The 20,995-nt window shown below is 39.8% G+C and overlaps 2 protein-coding genes across 5 annotated transcripts in view; both read left to right on the top strand.

The window, feature by feature from the left end:
• Window positions 1-4,209: 4,209 nt before the first annotated feature.
• The window catches only part of LOC132113955 (protocadherin gamma-A5-like), a 79,556-nt gene continuing 62,770 nt past the window's right edge, over window positions 4,210-20,995 (top strand). Inside the window, exon 1 of one of the 4 annotated variants that reach the window (XM_059522032.1) lies at window positions 4,210-6,718. In XM_059522032.1, coding sequence (XP_059378015.1) covers window positions 4,301-6,718 — 2,418 coding nt within the window. In that variant the 5' untranslated portion in view covers window positions 4,210-4,300. Of the gene's footprint in view, window positions 6,719-7,141; window positions 9,667-10,407; window positions 12,993-14,257; window positions 16,766-20,995 lie in introns of those variants that run through there. The other 3 variants (XM_059522031.1, XM_059522034.1, XM_059522039.1) reach the window with 3 other exon arrangements.
• Window positions 17,971-20,917, top strand: LOC132113956 (putative protocadherin beta-18). The gene has a single exon (XM_059522041.1). It carries the CDS (start codon window positions 18,159-18,161, stop codon window positions 20,595-20,597), a length of 2,439 nt encoding a protein of 812 aa, XP_059378024.1. The 5' UTR covers window positions 17,971-18,158; the 3' UTR covers window positions 20,598-20,917.

Raw genomic sequence — 20,995 nt, 5'->3', positions numbered from 1 at the left:
TAATTCCTCACTATAATGTTGTATGTTCTATTCTGCTTTAATTTTGCACGTGACACGATTTGTTTTACATACATATATATATAGTGTGTGTGTGTGTGTGTGTGTGTGTGTGTGTGTGTGTGTGTGTGTGTGTGTGTGTGTGTGTGTGTGTGTGTGTGTGTGTGTTTGTGTGTGTGTGGCTTGCAAAGATTTATTCACATTATGTCCTTTAATGATTTGAAGTTCTTGGAAAGGAGTTATGTTGTAAAATTAGTTTATCTAAAGGGGCAAAATCTGAGGTTCTCTCAAATGGGAAATAATAATGTACTCCATGTAACATTCCACAATCTTCCTGGTGTTCCGATGTGTCTGACATGTTTAATCAGAGATTTTATGTTGTCTTTGCTCAGATAAGTTGTCTCTTAAAATAAGCAGTGTGATGTCAGGATGTTTTTGCATATGCTTATCTTTCAATACAGGTAGCATAAGACTGTAATGTGACCTGTTACCTTCAAGTTCAAATCTGAAGGATTTCTTTATTCTTGTCTAAAGATACACTGATCATACTTGCCTTCAGTTTCAGTAAACCCCAGGTTAAAAGTAGTCTATAGGTCAGAGTTAAGCATAGTGTGAAAGGTCTAATGATTGTGTTTTGTGTGTTTCTTCATTTAACATTTAAATTACATTTGTCATGAAATGGTTATTAGATTTACAGATGAGCCTAAAAAATTGATGTTTATGACTATTTTAGTCATTCCCAAATATATAACCATAACTTTGAAACTCCAGACTCATGACTTGAGCTTCTTACATGGGATAAAGGATGATTTTGTCTTGTCACGTGTAAATTGTGTATTGGTTTTCACTGGGTCTGTATGATTAAATATACAGTCAAAATGGACAGTAATGTTTTTTTCTGAGCAGCCATATGTTTGTACATTTGTGCACTGATCTCATCTGCAATGTATAACACATGTCATGTATTTAGGACCATAAATGACTGGAAAAATGTAAGCATACATTATTATAAGAGTGTGAGAGAGAAAGAGAGAGAGAGAGAGAGAGATTGCATGAATTTCCAAATTATTTCACCTAATTGTCATGCTGAGCTTCATTTAGGGATTATCTTTTGACATTAGTGTGGATTCAGTTAGGATCAGATCTAGTGATGGTTAATATACTGCTTAAAGTTAAGAGTGCAAGTAATGAATTTATAACCCTGAAAAACAATTATATGGAATATATCCACGTAGTTATATGCTATGGTAATAAATCTGTAATTCAGACCTGTATCCACAGAATACTGTACGTTTCCCAGTCAGTGACTGTGTGCTTTTTTAAATGTTCACCCATGTGTGCTTCATTTGTTTCTTTGGGCAGGCCTACTTCTGCTGTACACTGCTGCACATGTGAGAGTGGTTCTGTGTGTATGAGGAAGAGAAAATGAACAGCAAAATATTATAACACACAGACCATAGTGAAATATAGCTACAAACAAAGTGCATTTTAAACTTTATTTTCTCTTTTCTTCCTTCCATGGCCTGCTGTCCATCATAATGATTGGAAACTAATCAATCACCTTTAAGGTAAGAAAATGTTTAAATTTTATAACTACTGTTGTTATATAAAATACAGTTGTAAATTCACAGAATACTTTTTAGACTTTCATGCATATTTTCTTTCTCTCTCTTTCTCTCTGTCTGTCATTTAAATTTTCATGTCTCCACCTCTGCTACACGATTTTACTGATGAACTGTTTAATCATGATCAGTTCAGTTCAGTAACTGAATGTTATCATACACTATGTGCTGTGCTCCATCTTCTGGTTGTTCACTTAAACTGTGGCAGAGACACTGCATCATCTAACTGCAGGAGTGTGTGGGTGTGTGTGTATGTGTGTGTGTGCCCTATATAGGTCTCTGGCTCTCCTCTCCTGCCGCAGCAGTGTGTCACTATGCTTTAAGGCTGGACTCTGGCCTATTTTAAAGCATTAAAATCCATCAGGCCTCATGGGACACACACAGTCAGTCTGAACATTGGAGTCTCATCACACAGAATATGTATGACTATGCAACAGCTTTAGTGCTGCTCATGTTTTATGCATCTGCACAGCAGTGGTATCTACATGTTCAAATCAACTACAATATCCAAAACCACATAATGGCACAATAACACACACCCTACTTCTGGTAACACTTTAAGGTTACATTATTTAATGCATTGGATACCATGGACTAACATTTTTTTTTTTTTTACGAAATATATGCATGATGTGTGTGTGTGTGTGTGTGTGTGTGTGTGTGTGTGTGTGTGTGTGTGTGTGTGTGTGTGTGACAAGTGTGTGTCACTGGGGCATGAGGTATTAATATGCATAAATTAAATACAAAGGTGTATTTCTTGAAAAGGTTCCACCCCAGTGACTGCTTTTGTACCTTATTTCTGAGAGTATAGCTTACTGTCTTTTTTCCCTTGTGCTGGACAGTCCAGTAATGCTGTTGTGCTGCTTATTGACTGTTGGAGGTGCTGTTGCCCAGGGAGACAATATGAGCAAAAGAGCTGCATACAGAAGGCATTGCATCAACCGGCACAGAGAAATACAGATACCAGTTGAATTATTCTAATAGGAAATCTAGATTTTGAATCAATTCAAAATTATGAAATAAACCTTCAAGCAAAAGACCCAGGTGGGTTTGCAGGTGCCAGTAAATTAGTCATAGATGTTTTAGATGTTAATGACAACAGCCCAGTTATAACAATGACATCTTGTTTTTCTGGTAAAATACAAGAAGATTCTCCACCCGGCAAAGTTGTAGCTTTAATAAACGTCCAGGATTTAGACTGGTAAAAATGGACAGGTCCACTTACTGTACTTTTTTCACCGATGCACCACTAGACTGAGAAAAAGTTTCCAGTTTTAACCTAATGTTAGTTGTGTTGATGTAGCAGCCCCTCATTATTTAGTAAAATAACAGTTTCTTTAGATATTACTGATATTACCAACAATACTCAAGCCTTAATTCAGCATGGATATAAAATGTATATATAAATCTCCCGGTGTTTCTCTGCTGACTCCTAAAGCAACAGACCCTGCCGCAGGACAAAATGTGCGTATGGCCTCTTATCTGATAGATACAGATGTAAATGTTTCTGTGTTAATGCAGACAAAGGAATATCCACGCTGTGCGATCGTTTGATTATGAACAGATGAAAGATTTTAATATACATGTGAAAGTGCGAGATGGAGGGTCTCCACCTCTTGGTTCAAAAGTTATCAACAGTTATAATTAACGTTCAAGACCAGTATGACAATGGGCCTCAGGTTCTGTATCCGTTCCAGTCTGACGCTTCTGTGGTGGCTGAAATAGTGCCTCGTTTGGCAGATGTGGGTTATCAGGTAACTAAATCTATAGACTATTATCTAGTCTTGGCCTTGGCTGCAGTCTCATTTATTTTTATAATGTGTTTAGTTGTCATACTATCTGTTAAAATCTACAGACGGAGGCAATCTCATTTGTATTATCAATCAAATCTTCCAGTTATTCCGTACTATCTGCAGACACCGTTGGCACAGAAACTCTGCAGCACATGCATAATTATGAAATGTACAGAACCACAGACTCCAGGAAAAGTGATGTTAAATATTTTGGGCCCATTAGTCATTGTCTGAAGAGTGTTGACACTAGTGGAAACAAAACTAATCCAAAGGAGAAACGCAGCATCGACTGGACTGAAGCAAGCAGCACACTGGTGGTTCTGCACAATGTGATTATTATTATTTTTTTTAAACATAGCTTTCAAGGATATTGTACAGTAGTCTGCAATGTTGTCAATCATAGCTAAAAGTTACATTTAAACGGCCTGTGTAGTGTCGCTGTCCATGGTGCTGAAAAATATAGCCTCGATCAAATCATTCTCAACCTTCCTATCATGAATTGATATATATATATATATATATATATATATATATATATAGAGAGAGAGAGAGAGAGAGAGAGAGAGAGAGAGAGAGTAGTACAAAGGATATCATTAAATTGGTAAAGCAGTACATCACATATATCGTAATTTGCTTTGGCTCACTTTGAACAGCAAGGGCCGCTGTTGATCAGTAAAATATTTTATGGTGTGCTTCGTCATTCAGAGTCTTCATCCCTTCCCATTTTCTTGCATTCTGGCAAATGAGGGCAAGGCTGCATCCACATTTTTATTCAGGGTTGCTCTAAGGTTTGCAATAAATTTTCCATTGCATCATTTCCTCACAACATCTTGGATTGCATCTCAACTTTTTAATTTATTGGATTTACAATTTGTTAACCTTGCGATTATGGTTCAGAGGGTTCATCGGTCTTGGCAATGGAAAATTCTGTGGCTATTATCGATGTTTTCGTCTTTTTATATTTACACTGCAAGAGGACAGATACGATATTCGATTCTGGAGGAGATGAAGAAAGGCTCACTCATAGGTAATGTAGCACAAGATCTGGGGCTTGATTTGAAAAGGCTTCGAACGGGTCGAGCGCGTATCGTGACCGGAGAAAGCACTCAGTACGCTGAGCTTAAAACAGACAAAGGGCTTCTAGTCGTGAGTGAGAGAATAGACCGAGAACATCTTTGCGGCGACGTCACACCATGCAGCTTTAGCTTCGAGATCATTCTAGAGAACCCAATGGAACTACACCCAGTTATTATTGAAATATTGGATGAAAACGATCACGCGCCATCCTTTCAGAACAAAGAATTAAAATTCGAAATTAGCGAGTCTGCAACGTTGGGTTCACGTTTTTTATTGGAAAGCGCAGATGACCACGACGTAGGCGTGAACTCACTGCAGAATTACATTTTATCACCAAATAATAATTTTGTTTTAAAGCAACACTCAAATCCAGACGGCAGTAAATACGCGGAAATGGTTTTACAGAAAGCGTTAAACTGGGAGGAGCATCCTCATTTATCTCTAAAGCTGATCGCTGTAGATGGCGGAAACCCGCAGAGGTCTGGCTCTGTTAATATAGAGATTACTGTTTTAGATGTGAATGACAATGCACCCGTGTTTAACCAGACTGTCTATAGGGCATCTGTGATGGAAAATGCACCGAGGGGCACTTATATTACTACAGTTAGTGCCGCAGATGCAGACGCTGGTTTAAATGGGCGAATAACGTACTATTTCTACAAACAAAAAGGAACCGCCTCTCAGTTATTCAATATTGACAGCGACACTGGCATTGTTTCTGTTGCTGGAGAAATTGATCATGAAAAAGATACTAAATTTGAACTTACAGTCGAGGCTAGGGATCAGGGTGGGTTAACTGATTCGAGTAAAATTGCGCTTGAGGTCATTGATGTAAACGACAATACACCTGTCATCAATACAATGTCTTTCTCGAGCACAGTATCTGAAAATGCTTCACCTGATACCACAGTTGCAATAATAAATGTTAAGGACTCCGACACTGATGATAGCGGCAAGGTCCGTTGTTTTATCGAAGGATCTGAAGATTTTACAATAAAATCGACTTTAAGAAATTATTATTCTTTAGTAATAAATGCTATCTTAGATCGTGAGAAGTTGTCAGAGTATAACATCACTGTCATCGCCACTGATTCCGGAAAGCCGCCTTTAACAAGCAGAAAAACTTTAAATTTGAAAGTAACTGATGTTAATGATAATGCCCCAGTTTTTCAGGAGAGTGTTTATAATTCATACTTGCTAGAGAATAATTCACCTGGTGTTTCTGTTCTAACGATCAGAGCTCGTGACCCGGACGAAAATCAGAATGCACGTATATCTTACATTCTGGAAGAAAATGACTTTGCCGGTTCTCCTGTAGGAACGTATGTTTCCGTTAACGCAGAGAGCGGAGTTGTGCACGCAGTGCGAGCATTTGATTATGAACAGATCAAAAACATTAAAATAACAATTATAGCACAGGATGGCGGCTCTCCTCCGCTTTGTAGCAACGTAACCGTGAACATTTTCATCCAAGATCAGAACGACAACGCGCCTCAGGTTCTGTATCCGGTTCAGTCTGGCGCTTCTGTGGTGGCTGAAATAGTGCCTCGTTCGGCAGATGTGGGTTATCTGGTGACTAAAGTGGTGGCTGTGGATGTGGACTCTGGACAGAATGCCTGGCTCTCATATAAACTGCAGAAAGCCACAGACAGGGCGCTGTTTGAAGTGGGCTTACAGAATGGAGAAATAAGAACTGTACGCCAAGTGACAGATAAAGATGCTGTGAAACAAAGACTCACTGTTGTAGTGGAGGACAACGGGCAGCCCTCTCGATCAGCTACTGTCAATGTTAACGTGGCGGTGGCGGACAGCTTCCCTGAAGTGCTCTCGGAGTTCACCGACTTTACGCAAGACAAGGAATATAACAATAACCTGACTTTTTTTCTCGTCTTGGCCTTGACCGCAGTCTCATTTCTTTTCATAACATGTTTGGTCGTCATAATATCTGTTAAAATCTACAGGTGGAGGCAATCTCGCCTTTATTACAAGTCCAATCTTCCAGTTATTCCGTATTATCCACCACGTTACGCGGACACTGTTGGCACAGGAACTATGCAGCACGCCTATAATTATGAGGTTTACAGAACAACCGATTCAAGAAGGAGTGACTGTAAGTTTGTCGGACCTGCAAGTCAGAACGTGTTGATAATGGATCCCAATTCTACACTGACGGTGCAGCGCCCTCCCAGCGAGAAAAACATGCTGGATGAATTAGATTCTCCGGTAGAGGTGAGATATTATTATTATTATTGTTGTTGTTGTTGTTGTGTACTCGGTTAATATAATATGGTAATGTGATAAGCTTTGAAACTTTGCATGAATTCATTCAACATTGTTTTTCACGTTGCAAGGACCTGTCACATTTTACTCATTTATCGTTACATGACTGCGTGGAGCTTGTATATATTTCAGCACCTCCTCAGCGCTGCTATCGATTTATATGAATTTTTCTTAGTATTATTTTCTTTTGTCTTTTGAAATGTATGTATGTTCTGTTAATGCTTATTTTGGACTCTAAGGGCCGCTGTTGGTCAATGAAATACTTTAAGTGCAGTAGGCTTGTCTCACAGTAAACCATGGACCCACCCCATCAGTGCGCACTTTGACGCAGTACACCTCTATTTCATTCTTTACGGGTTGGTGAGAGAGTGACTTTCTCTGTCTTTTTTTCCTCCTAACGAATAGAAAACGTTTTTGTAATCCTGCCTTGGAATATTCATCTATCATATTGGAAAATCAGTATGGCTGTTAAGGATTTTTATCAAAATGGATGCGCTCGATGGCGTGTTTTCTTCCAACCGCATTGGCAAGTATTGTTATTCATCTCGTGCTACATTCCTTTTGCCATCTCTCAAATTCGCTACTCCATCCCTGAAGAAATGAGTAAAGGCTCGCTTATTGGTAATGTAGCACAAGATCTGGGGCTCAATTTGAAAAGGCTTCGTATGGGTCGAGCGCGTATCGTGACCGGAGAAAGCACTCGGTATGCAGAGCTCAAAACAGACAAAGGGATTCTAGTCGTGAGTGAGAGAATAGACCGAGAACAGCTTTGCGGCGACGTCACGCCATGCAGCTTCAGCTTCGAGATAATTCTAGAGAACCCAATGGAGTTGCACCAGGTTACTGTCGAAATCACCGATGTTAATGATAATTCTCCGGTGTTTGAAAATAATAAAATCAGTTTTGAAATTAGTGAATCGGCAGCTCTTGGTTCGGGTTTTGCTTTAGAAAGGGCGTATGACTCTGACGTAGAACTGAATTCTTTGCAAAATTATATTCTCTCACAAAATGATTATTTTGTTCTTAAACAAAACTCAAACCCAGACGGCAGTAAATACGTTGAGATGGTTCTTGATAAAGCGTTAGACCGGGAAGAACACCCTCATCTATCCCTGAAGCTGATCGCTGTCGATGGCGGAAGCCCGCAGAGGTCTGGCTCTGTTAATATAGAGATTACTGTTTTAGATGCGAATGACAACGCACCTGTTTTTAACCAGACAGTCTATAGGGCATCTGTGACGGAAAATTCTGAAAAAGGTACTCCTCTAATCACTGTAAATGCGACGGATGCAGATAGTGGTACAAACGGACAAATACTTTATTCGTTTTCTGATATAAAAGAACAATTTAAAGACATTTTTAACATTGATGGGAATACAGGTCAGATAACTGTTATAGGTGATGTTGATTTTGAGAAAGATAAGCGGTTTGAAATAAGAGTTAAGGCTAAAGACCAAGGCGGTCTGACAAGTACAAGTAAACTCATAATTGATGTAACTGACATTAATGATAATGCACCTGCGATAAACGTGATGTCTCTCTCGAGCCCTATATCAGAAGATTCGCCTCCAAGTACTACTATTGCAATAATTCATGTAAAAGACGCAGACTCAGGAAGAAATGGACAGGTTATGTGTTCTATTGATAAAAACTTCCCGTTCAGTATCAAATCGACCCTCTCGAACTATTATAATTTGATCACAGATGCCTTTCTTGACCGGGAAACTCAGTCAGAATATAATATAACAGTGATTGCGACCGATTCAGGTTCACCTGCACTCTCCAGCTCAACAACACTACGCCTTAAGGTTTCTGACATCAATGATAACGCGCCAGTTTTCCATCGAAATAGCTATTCAGCACACATTCTTGAAAATAACGAACCAGGGCTGTCGATATGTAGTGTAACTGCGAGAGATTTAGACTGGAATCAAAATTCAAGATTGTCATATTTTTTAGAAGATACTCAAATTGGTGGAGTGCCGATTTCCTCTTACCTGTCCATAAACTCCGAGAATGGCATAATACACGCAGTTCGTTCATTTGATTATGAGCAAATTAAACAGCTTAGTTTTGTTGTAAAAGCGCAGGACGGAGGCTCTCCTCCTCTCAGCAGCAACGTGATCGTGAAAATAATGATTCAGGACCAGAATGACAACGCGCCTCAGGTTCTGTATCCGGTCCAGTCTGGCGCTTCTGTGGTGGCTGAAATAGTGCCTCGTTCGGCAGATGTGGGTTATCTGGTGACTAAAGTGGTGGCTGTGGATGTGGACTCTGGACAGAATGCCTGGCTCTCATATAAACTGCAGAAAGCCACAGACAGGGCTCTGTTTGAAGTGGGCTTACAGAATGGAGAAATAAGAACTGTACGCCAAGTGACAGATAAAGATGCTGTGAAACAAAGACTCACTGTTGTAGTGGAGGACAACGGGCAGCCCTCTCGATCAGCTACAGTCAATGTTAACGTGGCGGTGGCGGACAGCTTCCCTGAAGTGCTCTCGGAGTTCACTGACTTCACGCACGACAAGGACTACAACGAAAATCTGACTTTCTATCTGGTCTTGGCCTTGGCTGTAGTTTCGTTTCTCTTTATCGTGTCTATCGTTGCCATACTGTCAGTCAAATGCTACAGATGGAGACGCGAGCGGATGTTTTACAAATCGGGAGCGAATCTTCCAGTTATTCCGTATTATCCGCCTCTTTACGCAGACGTAGGAGGCACAGGAACCTTACAGCACGTGTACAATTATGAGGTTTGCAGAACCACTGACTCCAGAAAGAGTGATCTGAAATACGTCAGACCTTGCAGTGAGAGCATCATTAGTCTGGACAGCAGCGGGACACAGACACTCACGTATGCTCAAAGAGAAAAAAACAATCAAGATTTCGATGATCAGGTGAGATTTATTGTATATTTTGTTACATGTTAGAGTTTTTTCTTCTTTTTTCATATCTTTCGTCAACCGATGCTTTTGTGTATTTCTGTAAAACAAATATATATATATTTTTTGATACCAAGTAAGGTAATTCCTAACAAATTGAAACTATATCTCATTTTGTCCTTGAAACCCTGGTGTAGAAAATGTGTCTTGATTCGCTGACCATGGTGCTGAAATGCTGTCAATGGGATATTTTAGTCACTCTTTGTGACTCTCTGTTTTTCATCCACTATTTCTTCCTTAAAGTATAGTTTTCTCATGTTGCTTACGTTTTAAACACATTATTTTGTAATTTGCATTCGTGAATGTTTTTCCTCTATACTAAAAAATAAATAAATAAATATTTTATTTTCTTTATAATGAATACACGACATTTTAAAGACTAACCAATTTCATTTCTAGGATACATCCATTGCAATCCCAATGTATATTATGTAATATATTTATAGTGTAAATAGTTAATATATTTTTATATGATGTATCTTTTTGACTTCTGAAATGTTTTTATTTTATGTTGTTTAATTTTTCGCGTTTTGAACGCCAGATGTCTTAATAAGAATAACAAGTATACATGTGTATTAATTTCTGTAGTTCATCAGACTGGACTCATAGTGCCGCTGTTGGTCAATATGTGAGTTTAGAGAGCAGATCTGCTGCAGTTCCACCCCCATCATCTCCATATTATTAGTGAGAGACAGAAGCTGAGCGCACAGTCTGAGAAGGAGAAAGAAGGCAGATCCCGGAGATAATGAATTTATTATAATTTTTAGGATTTACAGACTTTTTATCACCACTTTTCACTTTGGATATTTTCATAATTTCCTCCAGATTTTTTGATTAATTTGTTTTCTGCCATAATCTTCTCTTCCGTGGTCTTCTGCAAAATGTCTGACAGAACAATGGCGCGGCAAGTACTGCTGTTTATTTGGTTTCTCTCTCTCAGTTCAGCTCTCGGGCAGGTCAGTTACTCCATTCCTGAAGAAATGGCGAAAGGCTCTTTAGTCGGCAACATAGTGCAGGATTTGGGTTTAGATTTAAAGAGACTGAAATCTGGTAAAGCGCGTATTTATACAGGAGACAGCGCTGAATACATCGAGCTGAATAAAGAAAGAGGAGTCCTCCTTATCAAAGAGAGAATAGACCGAGAGGCGCTGTGCGGACAGACAACGCCTTGTGCGCTACATTTCCAGATTATTCTCGAAAATCCAATGCAGTTGTACCGCGTTACAGTTGAGGTCACAGATATAAATGACAATGCACCAATGTTTAGTAAGGCTGAGATGAGATTTGAAATTAATGAATTGTCTTCATCAGGTGCCAGATTTATACTGGAGAGGGCTATAGATCATGACGTCGGTCGAAATGGTATGCAGAGTTATTCTTTAGAGCCGACAGATAATTTTGTTTTAAAGTTTCAGAATCTCCCCGATGGAAATAAAGCCGTCGAAATGGTTCTCCAAACGCCCTTAGATCGAGAGAAAAAAGATCATATCGCTTTACTTTTAACAGCATTCGATGGAGGCGAACCCCAAATGTCTGGTACAATGAAGATACATATTACAGTTTTAGATGCAAATGATAACGTCCCTGTGTGTTCACAATCCGTGTACAAAGCTAGCATAGCTGAAAATTCACCAAAAGGCACAGTTTTAACTACAGTTAGTGCTTCTGATGCTGACCAGGGTTCAAATGGTAGAATATCGTTCTCCATTTCAAGTACAGCGGACAAAGCGGAAAATATTTTTGAAGTAGACCCTGAATCTGGTGTTGTAAAACTTATTGGGGGCATAGATTATGAACTCAGTAAGTATTATCAGATTGATGTTCAGGCACGAGATGAAGGCGGTCATACTGATTCGTGTAAAATAATTGTTGACGTTACTGACACAAACGATAATAGTCCCATTATTAATATTATTTCAAAATCAAGCCAAATATCAGAGGACTCAAAAACTGGCACTGTTTTAGTAATAATAAATATTCAAGACGTAGACTCGAGTGAAAGTGGCAAAGTTAATTGTCACTTAAATGAAAATGTTCCATTCGTCATTCAGTCTTCGCCCGATGGGTTCTTCAGTTTAGTCACATATGGTGATTTAGACCGAGAGCGCGAGTCTGAGTATAACATCAGTGTGACGTGCGCGGATGAGGGCGTGCCCTCTCTCTCCAGCAGCGTCACTCTCTCCTTACAGATATCAGATGTGAATGATAACGCGCCTGTCTTTGACAAGAGCTCATATGAGGCCTCTGTTCAAGAAAACAACACGCCGGGTCTTTCCATATTCACAGTCAGAGCCAGAGACGCAGATTTTAACCAGAATGCCCGTGTGTCTTATATACTGGAGGACTCGTCGGTTAACGGAGTGCCGGTCTCCTCTTTAGTGTCCGTTAGTGCTGATAGTGGAGTCATACATGCAGTACGATCTTTCGATTACGAGCAGATCAAAGATTTCCAGTTCCGCGTAAAAGCGCAAGACGGAGGCTCTCCTCCTCTCAGCAGCAACGTGAGCGTGAAAATAATGATTCAGGACCAGAATGACAACGCGCCTCAGGTTCTGTATCCGGTCCAGTCTGGCGCTTCTGTGGTGGCTGAAATAGTGCCTCGTTCGGCAGATGTGGGTTATCTGGTGACTAAAGTGGTGGCTGTTGATGTGGACTCTGGACAGAATGCCTGGCTCTCATATAAACTGCAGAAAGCCACAGACAGGGCTCTGTTTGAAGTGGGCTTACAGAATGGAGAAATAAGAACTGTACGCCAAGTGACAGATAAAGATGCTGTGAAACAAAGACTCACTGTTGTAGTGGAGGACAACGGGCAGCCCTCTCGATCAGCTACAGTCAATGTTAACGTGGCGGTGGCGGACAGCTTCCCTGAAGTGCTCTCGGAGTTCACTGACTTCACGCACGACAAGGACTACAACGACAATCTGACTTTCTATTTGGTCTTAGCCTTGGCTGTAGTTTCGTTTCTCTTTATCGTGTCTATCATCGCCATACTGTCAGTCAAATGCTACAGATGGAGACGCGAGCGGATGTTTTACAAATCTGGAGCGAATCTTCCAGTTATTCCGTATTATCCGCCTCTTTACGCAGACGTAGGGGGCACAGGAACTTTACAGCACGTGTACAATTATGAGGTTTGCAGAACCACTGACTCCAGAAAGAGTGATCTGAAATACGGCAGACCTTGCAGTGAGAGCATCATTAGTCTGGACAGCAGCGGGACACAGACACTCACGTGTGCGCAGAGAGGAAAAGTGATCAATGAACAATTTGATGATCAGGTGAGAATTTTTATTTTCAGTTTTAGTAGCAGTTTACAAAATTTTTGACTGCAAAAGCATTCTAACCATTCACACATGCATCTTAAGTGTTTCCAGTTTTGCATAAAATAACAAGCAAGTTGCTACTCACATAATTATAGGCTGTTGTTTTCATGATGGCATAGTTGCTGTTGTTTAAAGTATTCTCCTGTTATTTATTTTCTTGTGTTAATGTTACGGATCTGATGTGGGTTTTCTGCTTCTTCTGTATTTATTTTGTTTCGTTGGTTTTAGCATTAGGTCTTTAATGTAAGATTGTGTGTGAGATAAATGTAAAATAGTTATATAATTGTAAAATTAATTTATCGGTAGTAAAATAATCTGGAGAATCTCGCGTAGCTAGTTTTGAACAATTTTCTGTCGTCAAAAAATCCTGAAATAATCGTTCTACTGTTTTTTATTTATTTATGTATTTATTTATTTTAATTTTTATAATTATTATTATTTTGCTATATACATATTTTGCAGTTTATAAATCGACAGTGCGATTTTTAGACTGTTTTTAAGAACTTTCAAATATGCTTGTGAACACCAGCAGAACTCAAATGCAATCGTAGTAACTGTCCGTGGTGCTAAAAGGTTCAGTCTTGGATTCTTCTGCCTAATTTTTCCCCCTTACATCCGTTCCTCAGAGCATATCTTAGAACCTCTGCGTCTTTCCAGTCTCTCAATGTGTTTAGAATTTAGAAGTATCGCATTCATTCAATGTTATGTATTTCATGTTTCTGTCTACTGTTCCGTTAAGGGCACATCTAAGTTTGTGCTAATTCAATATCTAAGTTCATTTATTTATGTAGTATTATATTTATTATTATTATTATTTTGTTGTTGTTTCTTTCTTTTTTTCTTTTTTCTTTTTTTTGTTACTGTTATACTTTGTTTAAAGGAAATCCTGCAATCATAACTTATTTTTAGATAATGGTATGATGATTGTCAATCGAAACGGCTGTATTTTAATTATTTTTACAATGTGGAATAATTCGAAAACATATATCGTAGCTGAGAAAAAAATAACACTGTCTATTTGGACATTTCAGTAGTTCATCAGAGTGGACTCATAGTGCCGCTGTTGGTCAATATGTGAGTTTAGAGAGCAGATCTGCTGCAGTTCCACCCCCATCATCTCCATATTATTAGTGAGAGAGAGACAGAAGCTGAGCGCACAGTCTGAGAAGAAGAGAGAAGACAAATCACGGAGATAATGTATTTATAATACTTATTTCTGAAAGCACATGCACTTGTGTTAGTTCTTGTCACCTGGGATATATACATCATTTCATCCAGCTTCTTGGACTGAATTATTTGTTTTCTGCTTGAATCTTCATTCCGTGGTCTTCTGCAAAATGTCGGACCGAACAATGGCGCGGCAAGTACTGCTGTTTATTTGGTTTCTCTCTCTCAGTTCAGCTCTCGGGCAGGTCAGTTACTCCATTCCTGAAGAAATGGCGAAAGGCTCTTTAGTCGGGAACATAGCGCAGGATTTAGGTTTAGATTTAAAAAGACTGAACTCGGGTAAAGCGCGTATTTACACAGGAGACAGCGCTGAATACATCGAGCTGAATAAAGAAAGAGGAGTCCTCCTTATCAAAGAGAGAATAGACCGAGAGGCGCTGTGCGGACAGACAACGCCTTGCGCGCTACATTTACAGATTATTCTTGAAAACCCGATGGAATTTTTTAGCGTTACAATTGAAATAACAGATATTAATGACAACAATCCCAGTTTTGAAAAGAGTATGATTGTTTTTAAAATCAGTGAAACAGCTGTTTTAGGGTCTAAATTTATGTTAGAGCCTGCTATAGATCTTGATGTGGGAATCAACGGCCTTCAAAGCTATACACTAAAACCTACTGATAATTTTAATCTTATGTTTAAAAACCAACCAGGAGACGGGAAAAATGTCGAAATGATTCTAAAAAGGCCTTTAGACCGTGAAAAACAGCATGATATAAAAATAGTGCTCACAGCCATTGATGGAGGAGATCCTCAGTTGTCTGGCAGTATAGAGATACACGTTACAGTTTTAGACGTAAACGACAATGCTCCTGTTTTCTTGCAGTCAGTTTATAAAGCGACTGTAACAGAGAATGCGCCAAAAGACACTGTAGTGTCACAGGTGAGCGCAACTGACGCAGATGAGGGTGTAAATAGTAAAATAGAGTATTCTATTGCAAACAGACAGGATGATGCCAGGCAGTTATTTGGCATCAATCAAGATAGTGGCCAAGTTACAGTGGTCGGAATAATAGACTTTGAAAAAGCTCGCAATTACGAGATACGTGTTCAAGCTAGTGATCATGGAGGCTTTACTGATTCTTGTAAAATCATAGTTGATGTAATTGATATAAATGATAATAAGCCAGTGATCAATATTATGTCCAAAACAAACGTGATAGCTGAAAATTCCGCGTCTGAGACTGTGGTTACGATGATAAATGTCCAGGATCTTGATTCGGGAGAAAATGGGAAAGTTCAGTGTTCAGTTAATGAGAATATTCCTTTCACCTTGAGGTCAACGAATGCTAATTTCTTCAGTTTAGTCACAGATGGTGATTTAGACCGAGAGCGCGAGTCTGAGTATAACATCAGTGTGACGTGCGCGGATGAGGGCGTGCCCTCTCTCTCCAGCAGCGTCACTCTCTCCTTACAGATATCAGATGTGAATGATAACGCGCCTGTCTTTGACAAGAGCACATATGAGGCCTCTGTTCAAGAAAACAACACACCGGGACTTTCCATATTCACAGTCAGAGCCAGAGACGCAGATTTTAACCAGAATGCTCGTGTGTCTTATATACTGGAGGACTCGTCGGTTAACGGAGTGCCGGTGTCCTCTTTAGTGTCCGTTAGTGCTGATAGTGGAGTCATACATGCAGTACGATCTTTCGATTATGAGCAGATCAAAGATTTCCAGTTCCGCGTAAAAGCGCAGGACGGAGGCTCTCCTCCTCTCGCAAGCAACGTGAGCGTGAAAATAATGATTCAGGACCAGAATGACAACGCGCCTCAGGTTCTGTATCCGGTCCAGTCTGGCGCTTCTGTGGTGGCTGAAATAGTGCCTCGTTCGGCAGATGTGGGTTATCTGGTGACTAAAGTGGTGGCTGTTGATGTGGACTCTGGACAGAATGCCTGGCTCTCATATAAACTGCAGAAAGCCACAGACAGGGCTCTGTTTGAAGTGGGCTTACAGAATGGAGAAATAAGAACTGTACGCCAAGTGACAGATAAAGATGCAGTGAAACAAAGACTCACTGTTGTAGTGGAGGACAACGGGCAGCCCTCTCGATCAGCTACAGTCAATGTTAACGTGGCGGTGGCGGACAGCTTCCCTGAAGTGCTCTCGGAGTTCACTGACTTCACGCACGACAACGAAAATCTGACTTTCTATCTGGTCTTGGCCTTGGCTGTAGTTTCGTTTCTCTTTATCGTGTCTATCATCGCCATACTGTCAGTCAAATGCTACAGATGGAGACGTGAGCGGATGTTTTACAAATCTGGAGCGAATCTTCCAGTTATTCCGTATTATCCGCCTCTTTACGCAGACGTAGGGGGCACAGGAACTTTACAGCACGTGTACAATTATGAGGTTTGCAGAACCACTGACTCCAGAAAGAGTGATCTGAAATACGGCAGACCTTGCAGTGAGAGCATCATAAGTCTGGACAGCAGCGGGACACAGACACTCACGCATGCGCAAAGAGGAAAACTGATCAGTGAAGAATTTTGTGATCAGGTGAGAATTTTTATTTTCCGTTTGTGTAGCAGCTTACAAGTCAATTACAATTTTACGTATAATAGCAAGTAAGCAAGGCTGTTTATTTCATGATGGCATCGTAGCTGTAGTTTGAAGTATGTCCCTGCTATTTATTTTCTAGTGTTAATGTTACAGATCATATGTGGGTTTTCTGCTTCTTTTGCATTTATTTTGTTACCTTGGTTTCACTGTAGTGCTTAATGCAAGATTTGTTCCATTTCCAGTTGAGGGAGTTTGACCTGGTCATGTATGCATACGTCAACCTTCTTTATGTCTTTTGCCCAAATTATTTGTGTTTTCAGTCACTTTCTTTAATATTTACAAAATATGTTTTATCAAGTAATGGTTGTGATTTTGTTTTGATTTTAAATCATTTCAACGTGAGGTGTAATTACAATATTTATATGATTCAAAATTATTTTATCAGTTTTAAGTAATCTGAAGAATCTCGTGTTGCTGCTTTAAAACCATTTCCATTCTTTAGAAAGATTATTATTTCAGGCGTATCTGCTGCAACGTGAAGTGGTTTTGCCTACCTTATCCATATTTAAAAGTTTTTAAATCCACAATGCGCTTTTTTAACTGTTTTCTTTTATATATGCTTGTGAAGACCAGCAGAACTCTACTCAGTCATGGTAACTGGCCGTGGTGCTGAAACGGTCAGTCTTGGGTTCTACTGCCTACTTTTATTCCCCCCTTGCATCCGTTCGTTAGAGCACATCTTCCAGAACTTTTGCGTCCTTCCAGTCTCTCAATTTGTTTAGAATTTAAAAGTATCGTATTCGTTCATATTCATATATTTCACATTTCTCTTTATTATTCCGTTAAGGGCACACCTAAGTTTGTGCTAATTCAATATACGTATAGTCCTTTTTTTTCAAATTGTTATTATTGTTACTTTTACAATTTGATTAAAGGAAATCATGCAATCATAACTCATTTTTTGTAGAATTGTATGTTGATTGGCAATCGCGACAGCTGTATTTTAATAATTTTTACAGGGGGAAATAATTCTAAAACACATCTCATAGCGTATAGGGGAAAAAATGCGTCTATTTGGTAATTTTAGTAGTTCATCAGAGTGGACTCATAGTGCCGCTGTTTGTCAATATGTGAGTTTAGAGAGCAGATCTGCTGCAATTCCACCCCCATCATCTCCATATTATTAGAGAGAGAGACAGAAGCTGATCGCACAGTCTGGGAAGAAGAGAGAAGACAAATAACGGAGATAATGTATTTTTAAACCTTTTTCTGGAATTACAGACACTTTTGTTAGTTCTCCTCACTTTGGATATATACATGATTTCCTCCAGCTTTTTGGAGTGATTTATTTGTTTTCTGTCTGAATCTTCATTCCGTGGTCTTCTGCAAAATGTCGGACCGAACAATGGCGCGGCAAGTACTGCTGTTTATTTGGTTTCTCTCTCACAGCTCGGCTCTCGGGCAGGTCAGTTACTCCATTCCTGAAGAAATGGCGAAAGGATCTTTAGTCGGGAACATAGCGCAGGATTTAGGTTTAGATTTAAAGAGATTGAAATCGGGTAAAGCGCGTATTTATACAGGAGACAGCGCTGAATACATCGAGCTGAATAAAGAAAGAGGAGTCCTCCTTATCAAAGAGAGAATAGACCGAGAGGCGCTGTGCGGACAGACAACGCCTTGCGCACTACATTTACAGATTATTCTCGAAAGCCCGATGGAGTTTTACAGTGTTAATGTTGAGGTGCTTGATATAAATGACCACACACCATTTTTTGAAAAAAGCCAAATTATATTCCGAATTAGCGAATCTGCGTCCATTGGTACCAAATTTACAATAGAACCTGCTAGAGATCTTGACGTTGGAATGAATGGTCTGCAGACATATATATTAAAACCGACAGATAATTTTGCCTTGAAATTCAAGAGCCAGCCAGTGGGAGGACAAAATGTTGAAATGATTTTACAAAAGCCTCTAGATCGTGAGAAGCAGGAGCACGTGTTTTTAACATTAACAGCCATTGACGGAGGAGATCCTCAAATGTCTGGAAATATTCAGATAAATATAATTGTTTTAGATGCGAACGATAACACTCCAGTTTTCACAAAGTCAGTTTATAAAACAGCTGTAACTGAGAATTCACCAAAAGAAACAGTTGTGACGACAGTTACTGCGTCGGATCCAGATCAAGGAGTAAATGGTGAAATAATATATTCAATAACAAACACGCTAGATAAAGTACGAGACATATTTGAAATTAACGAGACTGATGGCAAAGTAAGATTGATCGGTCTGGTTGATTATGAACAAGATCGGCACTTTGAGATTCGCGTTCAAGCTAGTGATCATGGAGGCTTTACTGATTCTTGTAAAATCATAGTTGATGTAATTGATATAAATGATAATAAGCCATTGATCAATATTATGTCTAAAACAAACGTAATAGCAGAAAATTCCGCATCTGAGACTGTGGTTACGATGATAAATGTTCAGGATCTTGATTCGGGAGAAAATGGGAAAGTTCATTGTTCGATTAATGAGAATATTCCTTTCACTTTGAGGTCAACAAATGCCAATTTCTTCAGTTTAGTCACAGATGGTGATTTAAACCGAGAGCGCGAGTCTGAGTATAACATCAGTGTGACGTGCGCGGATGAGGGCGTGCCCTCTCTCTCCAGCAGCGTCACTCTCTCCTTAAAGATATCAGATGTGAATGATAACGCGCCTGTCTTTGACAAGAGCACATATGAGGCCTCTGTTCAAGAAAACAACACACCGGGACTTTCCATATTCACAGTCAGAGCCAGAGACGCAGATTTTAACCAGAATGCCCGTGTGTCTTATATACTGGATGACTCATCGGTTAACGGAGTGCCGGTGTCCTCTTTAGTGTCCGTTACTGCTGATAGTGGAGTCATACATGCAGTACGATCTTTCGATTATGAGCAGATCAAAGATTTCCAGTTCCGCGTAAAAGCGCAAGACGGAGGCTCTCCTCCTCTCAGCAGCAACGTGAGCGTGAAAATAATGATTCAGGACCAGAATGACAACGCGCCTCAGGTTCTGTATCCGGTCCAGTCTGGCGCTTCTGTGGTGGCTGAAATAGTGCCTCGTTCGGCAGATGTGGGTTATCTGGTGACTAAAGTGGTGGCTGTTGATGTGGACTCTGGACAGAATGCCTGGCTCTCATATAAACTGCAGAAAGCCACAGACAGGGCGCTGTTTGAAGTGGGCTTAGAGAATGGAGAAATAAGAACTGTACGCCAAGTGACAGATAAAGATGCTGTGAAACAAAGACTCACTGTTGTAGTGGAGGACAACGGGCAGCCCTCTCGATCAGCTACAGTCAATGTTAACGTGGCGGTGGCGGACAGCTTCCCTGAAGTGCTCTCGGAGTTCACTGATTTTCCTCATGACAAGGACTACAACGACAATCTGACTTTCTATCTAGTCTTGGCCTTGGCTGTAGTTTCGTTTCTCTTTATCGTGTCTATCATCGCCATACTGTCAGTCAAATGCTACAGATGGAGACGCGAGCGGATGTTTTACAAATCTGGAGCGAATCTTCCAGTTATTCCGTATTATCCGCCTCTTTACGCAGACGTAGGGGGTACAGGAACTTTACAGCACGTGTACAATTATGAGGTTTGCAGAACCACTGACTCCAGAAAGAGTGATCTGAAATACGTCAGACCTTGCAGTGAGAGCATCATTAGTCTGGACAGCAGCGGGACACAGACACTCACGCATGCGCAAAGGGAGAGACTGAACTTTGATGATTGTGAAGATCAGGTGAGAAATATTTTTACAGCTAATTTATATCTCTGCTAAATAAATTGTCTCTGCAATACTTAGAAATGTATTACGTTATTTGTATCAGAACAGAAAATGACACGAATCCCTTGCTGTTGTATTTTCATCCGTTTACTATAATTTGGTAATATTCTGAAATACTATGGCACTATAGCCGAGTAATTCTTTGTCCACTTTAACCTCATTATCTCGCTAGCTTATGTACAGTTCTTAAATTGTAGTTATAACCCTTTTCCCTGAATTATTTTTCACTTTTTATTTTTATTTATTTATTTGTTTAATTTTATTATTTATTTGGTTATTTTTCGTCAGAAAGTGAGAAACTATTTAGCGTCTTGCGTCCCTGGCCATGGTTCTGAAATGCTCTCGGTGATTTGCCTCATCTGCTGTAATGCATCGCTTTCTTTAAAACATAA

Source organism: Carassius carassius, chromosome 33 (assembly GCF_963082965.1).
Source record: "Carassius carassius chromosome 33, fCarCar2.1, whole genome shotgun sequence".
In the NCBI taxonomy this organism is placed as follows: Eukaryota; Metazoa; Chordata; class Actinopteri; order Cypriniformes; family Cyprinidae; genus Carassius; species Carassius carassius.
The sequence above is the reverse complement of the archived record's forward strand: the minus strand, read 5'-3'. Positions and strand labels throughout refer to the sequence as shown.

Coding starts and splice junctions, on each gene's coding strand:
- LOC132113956 (XM_059522041.1), top strand. CDS start 18,159: ATGTCGGACCGAACAATGGCGCGGCAAGTACTGCTGTTTATTTGGTTT.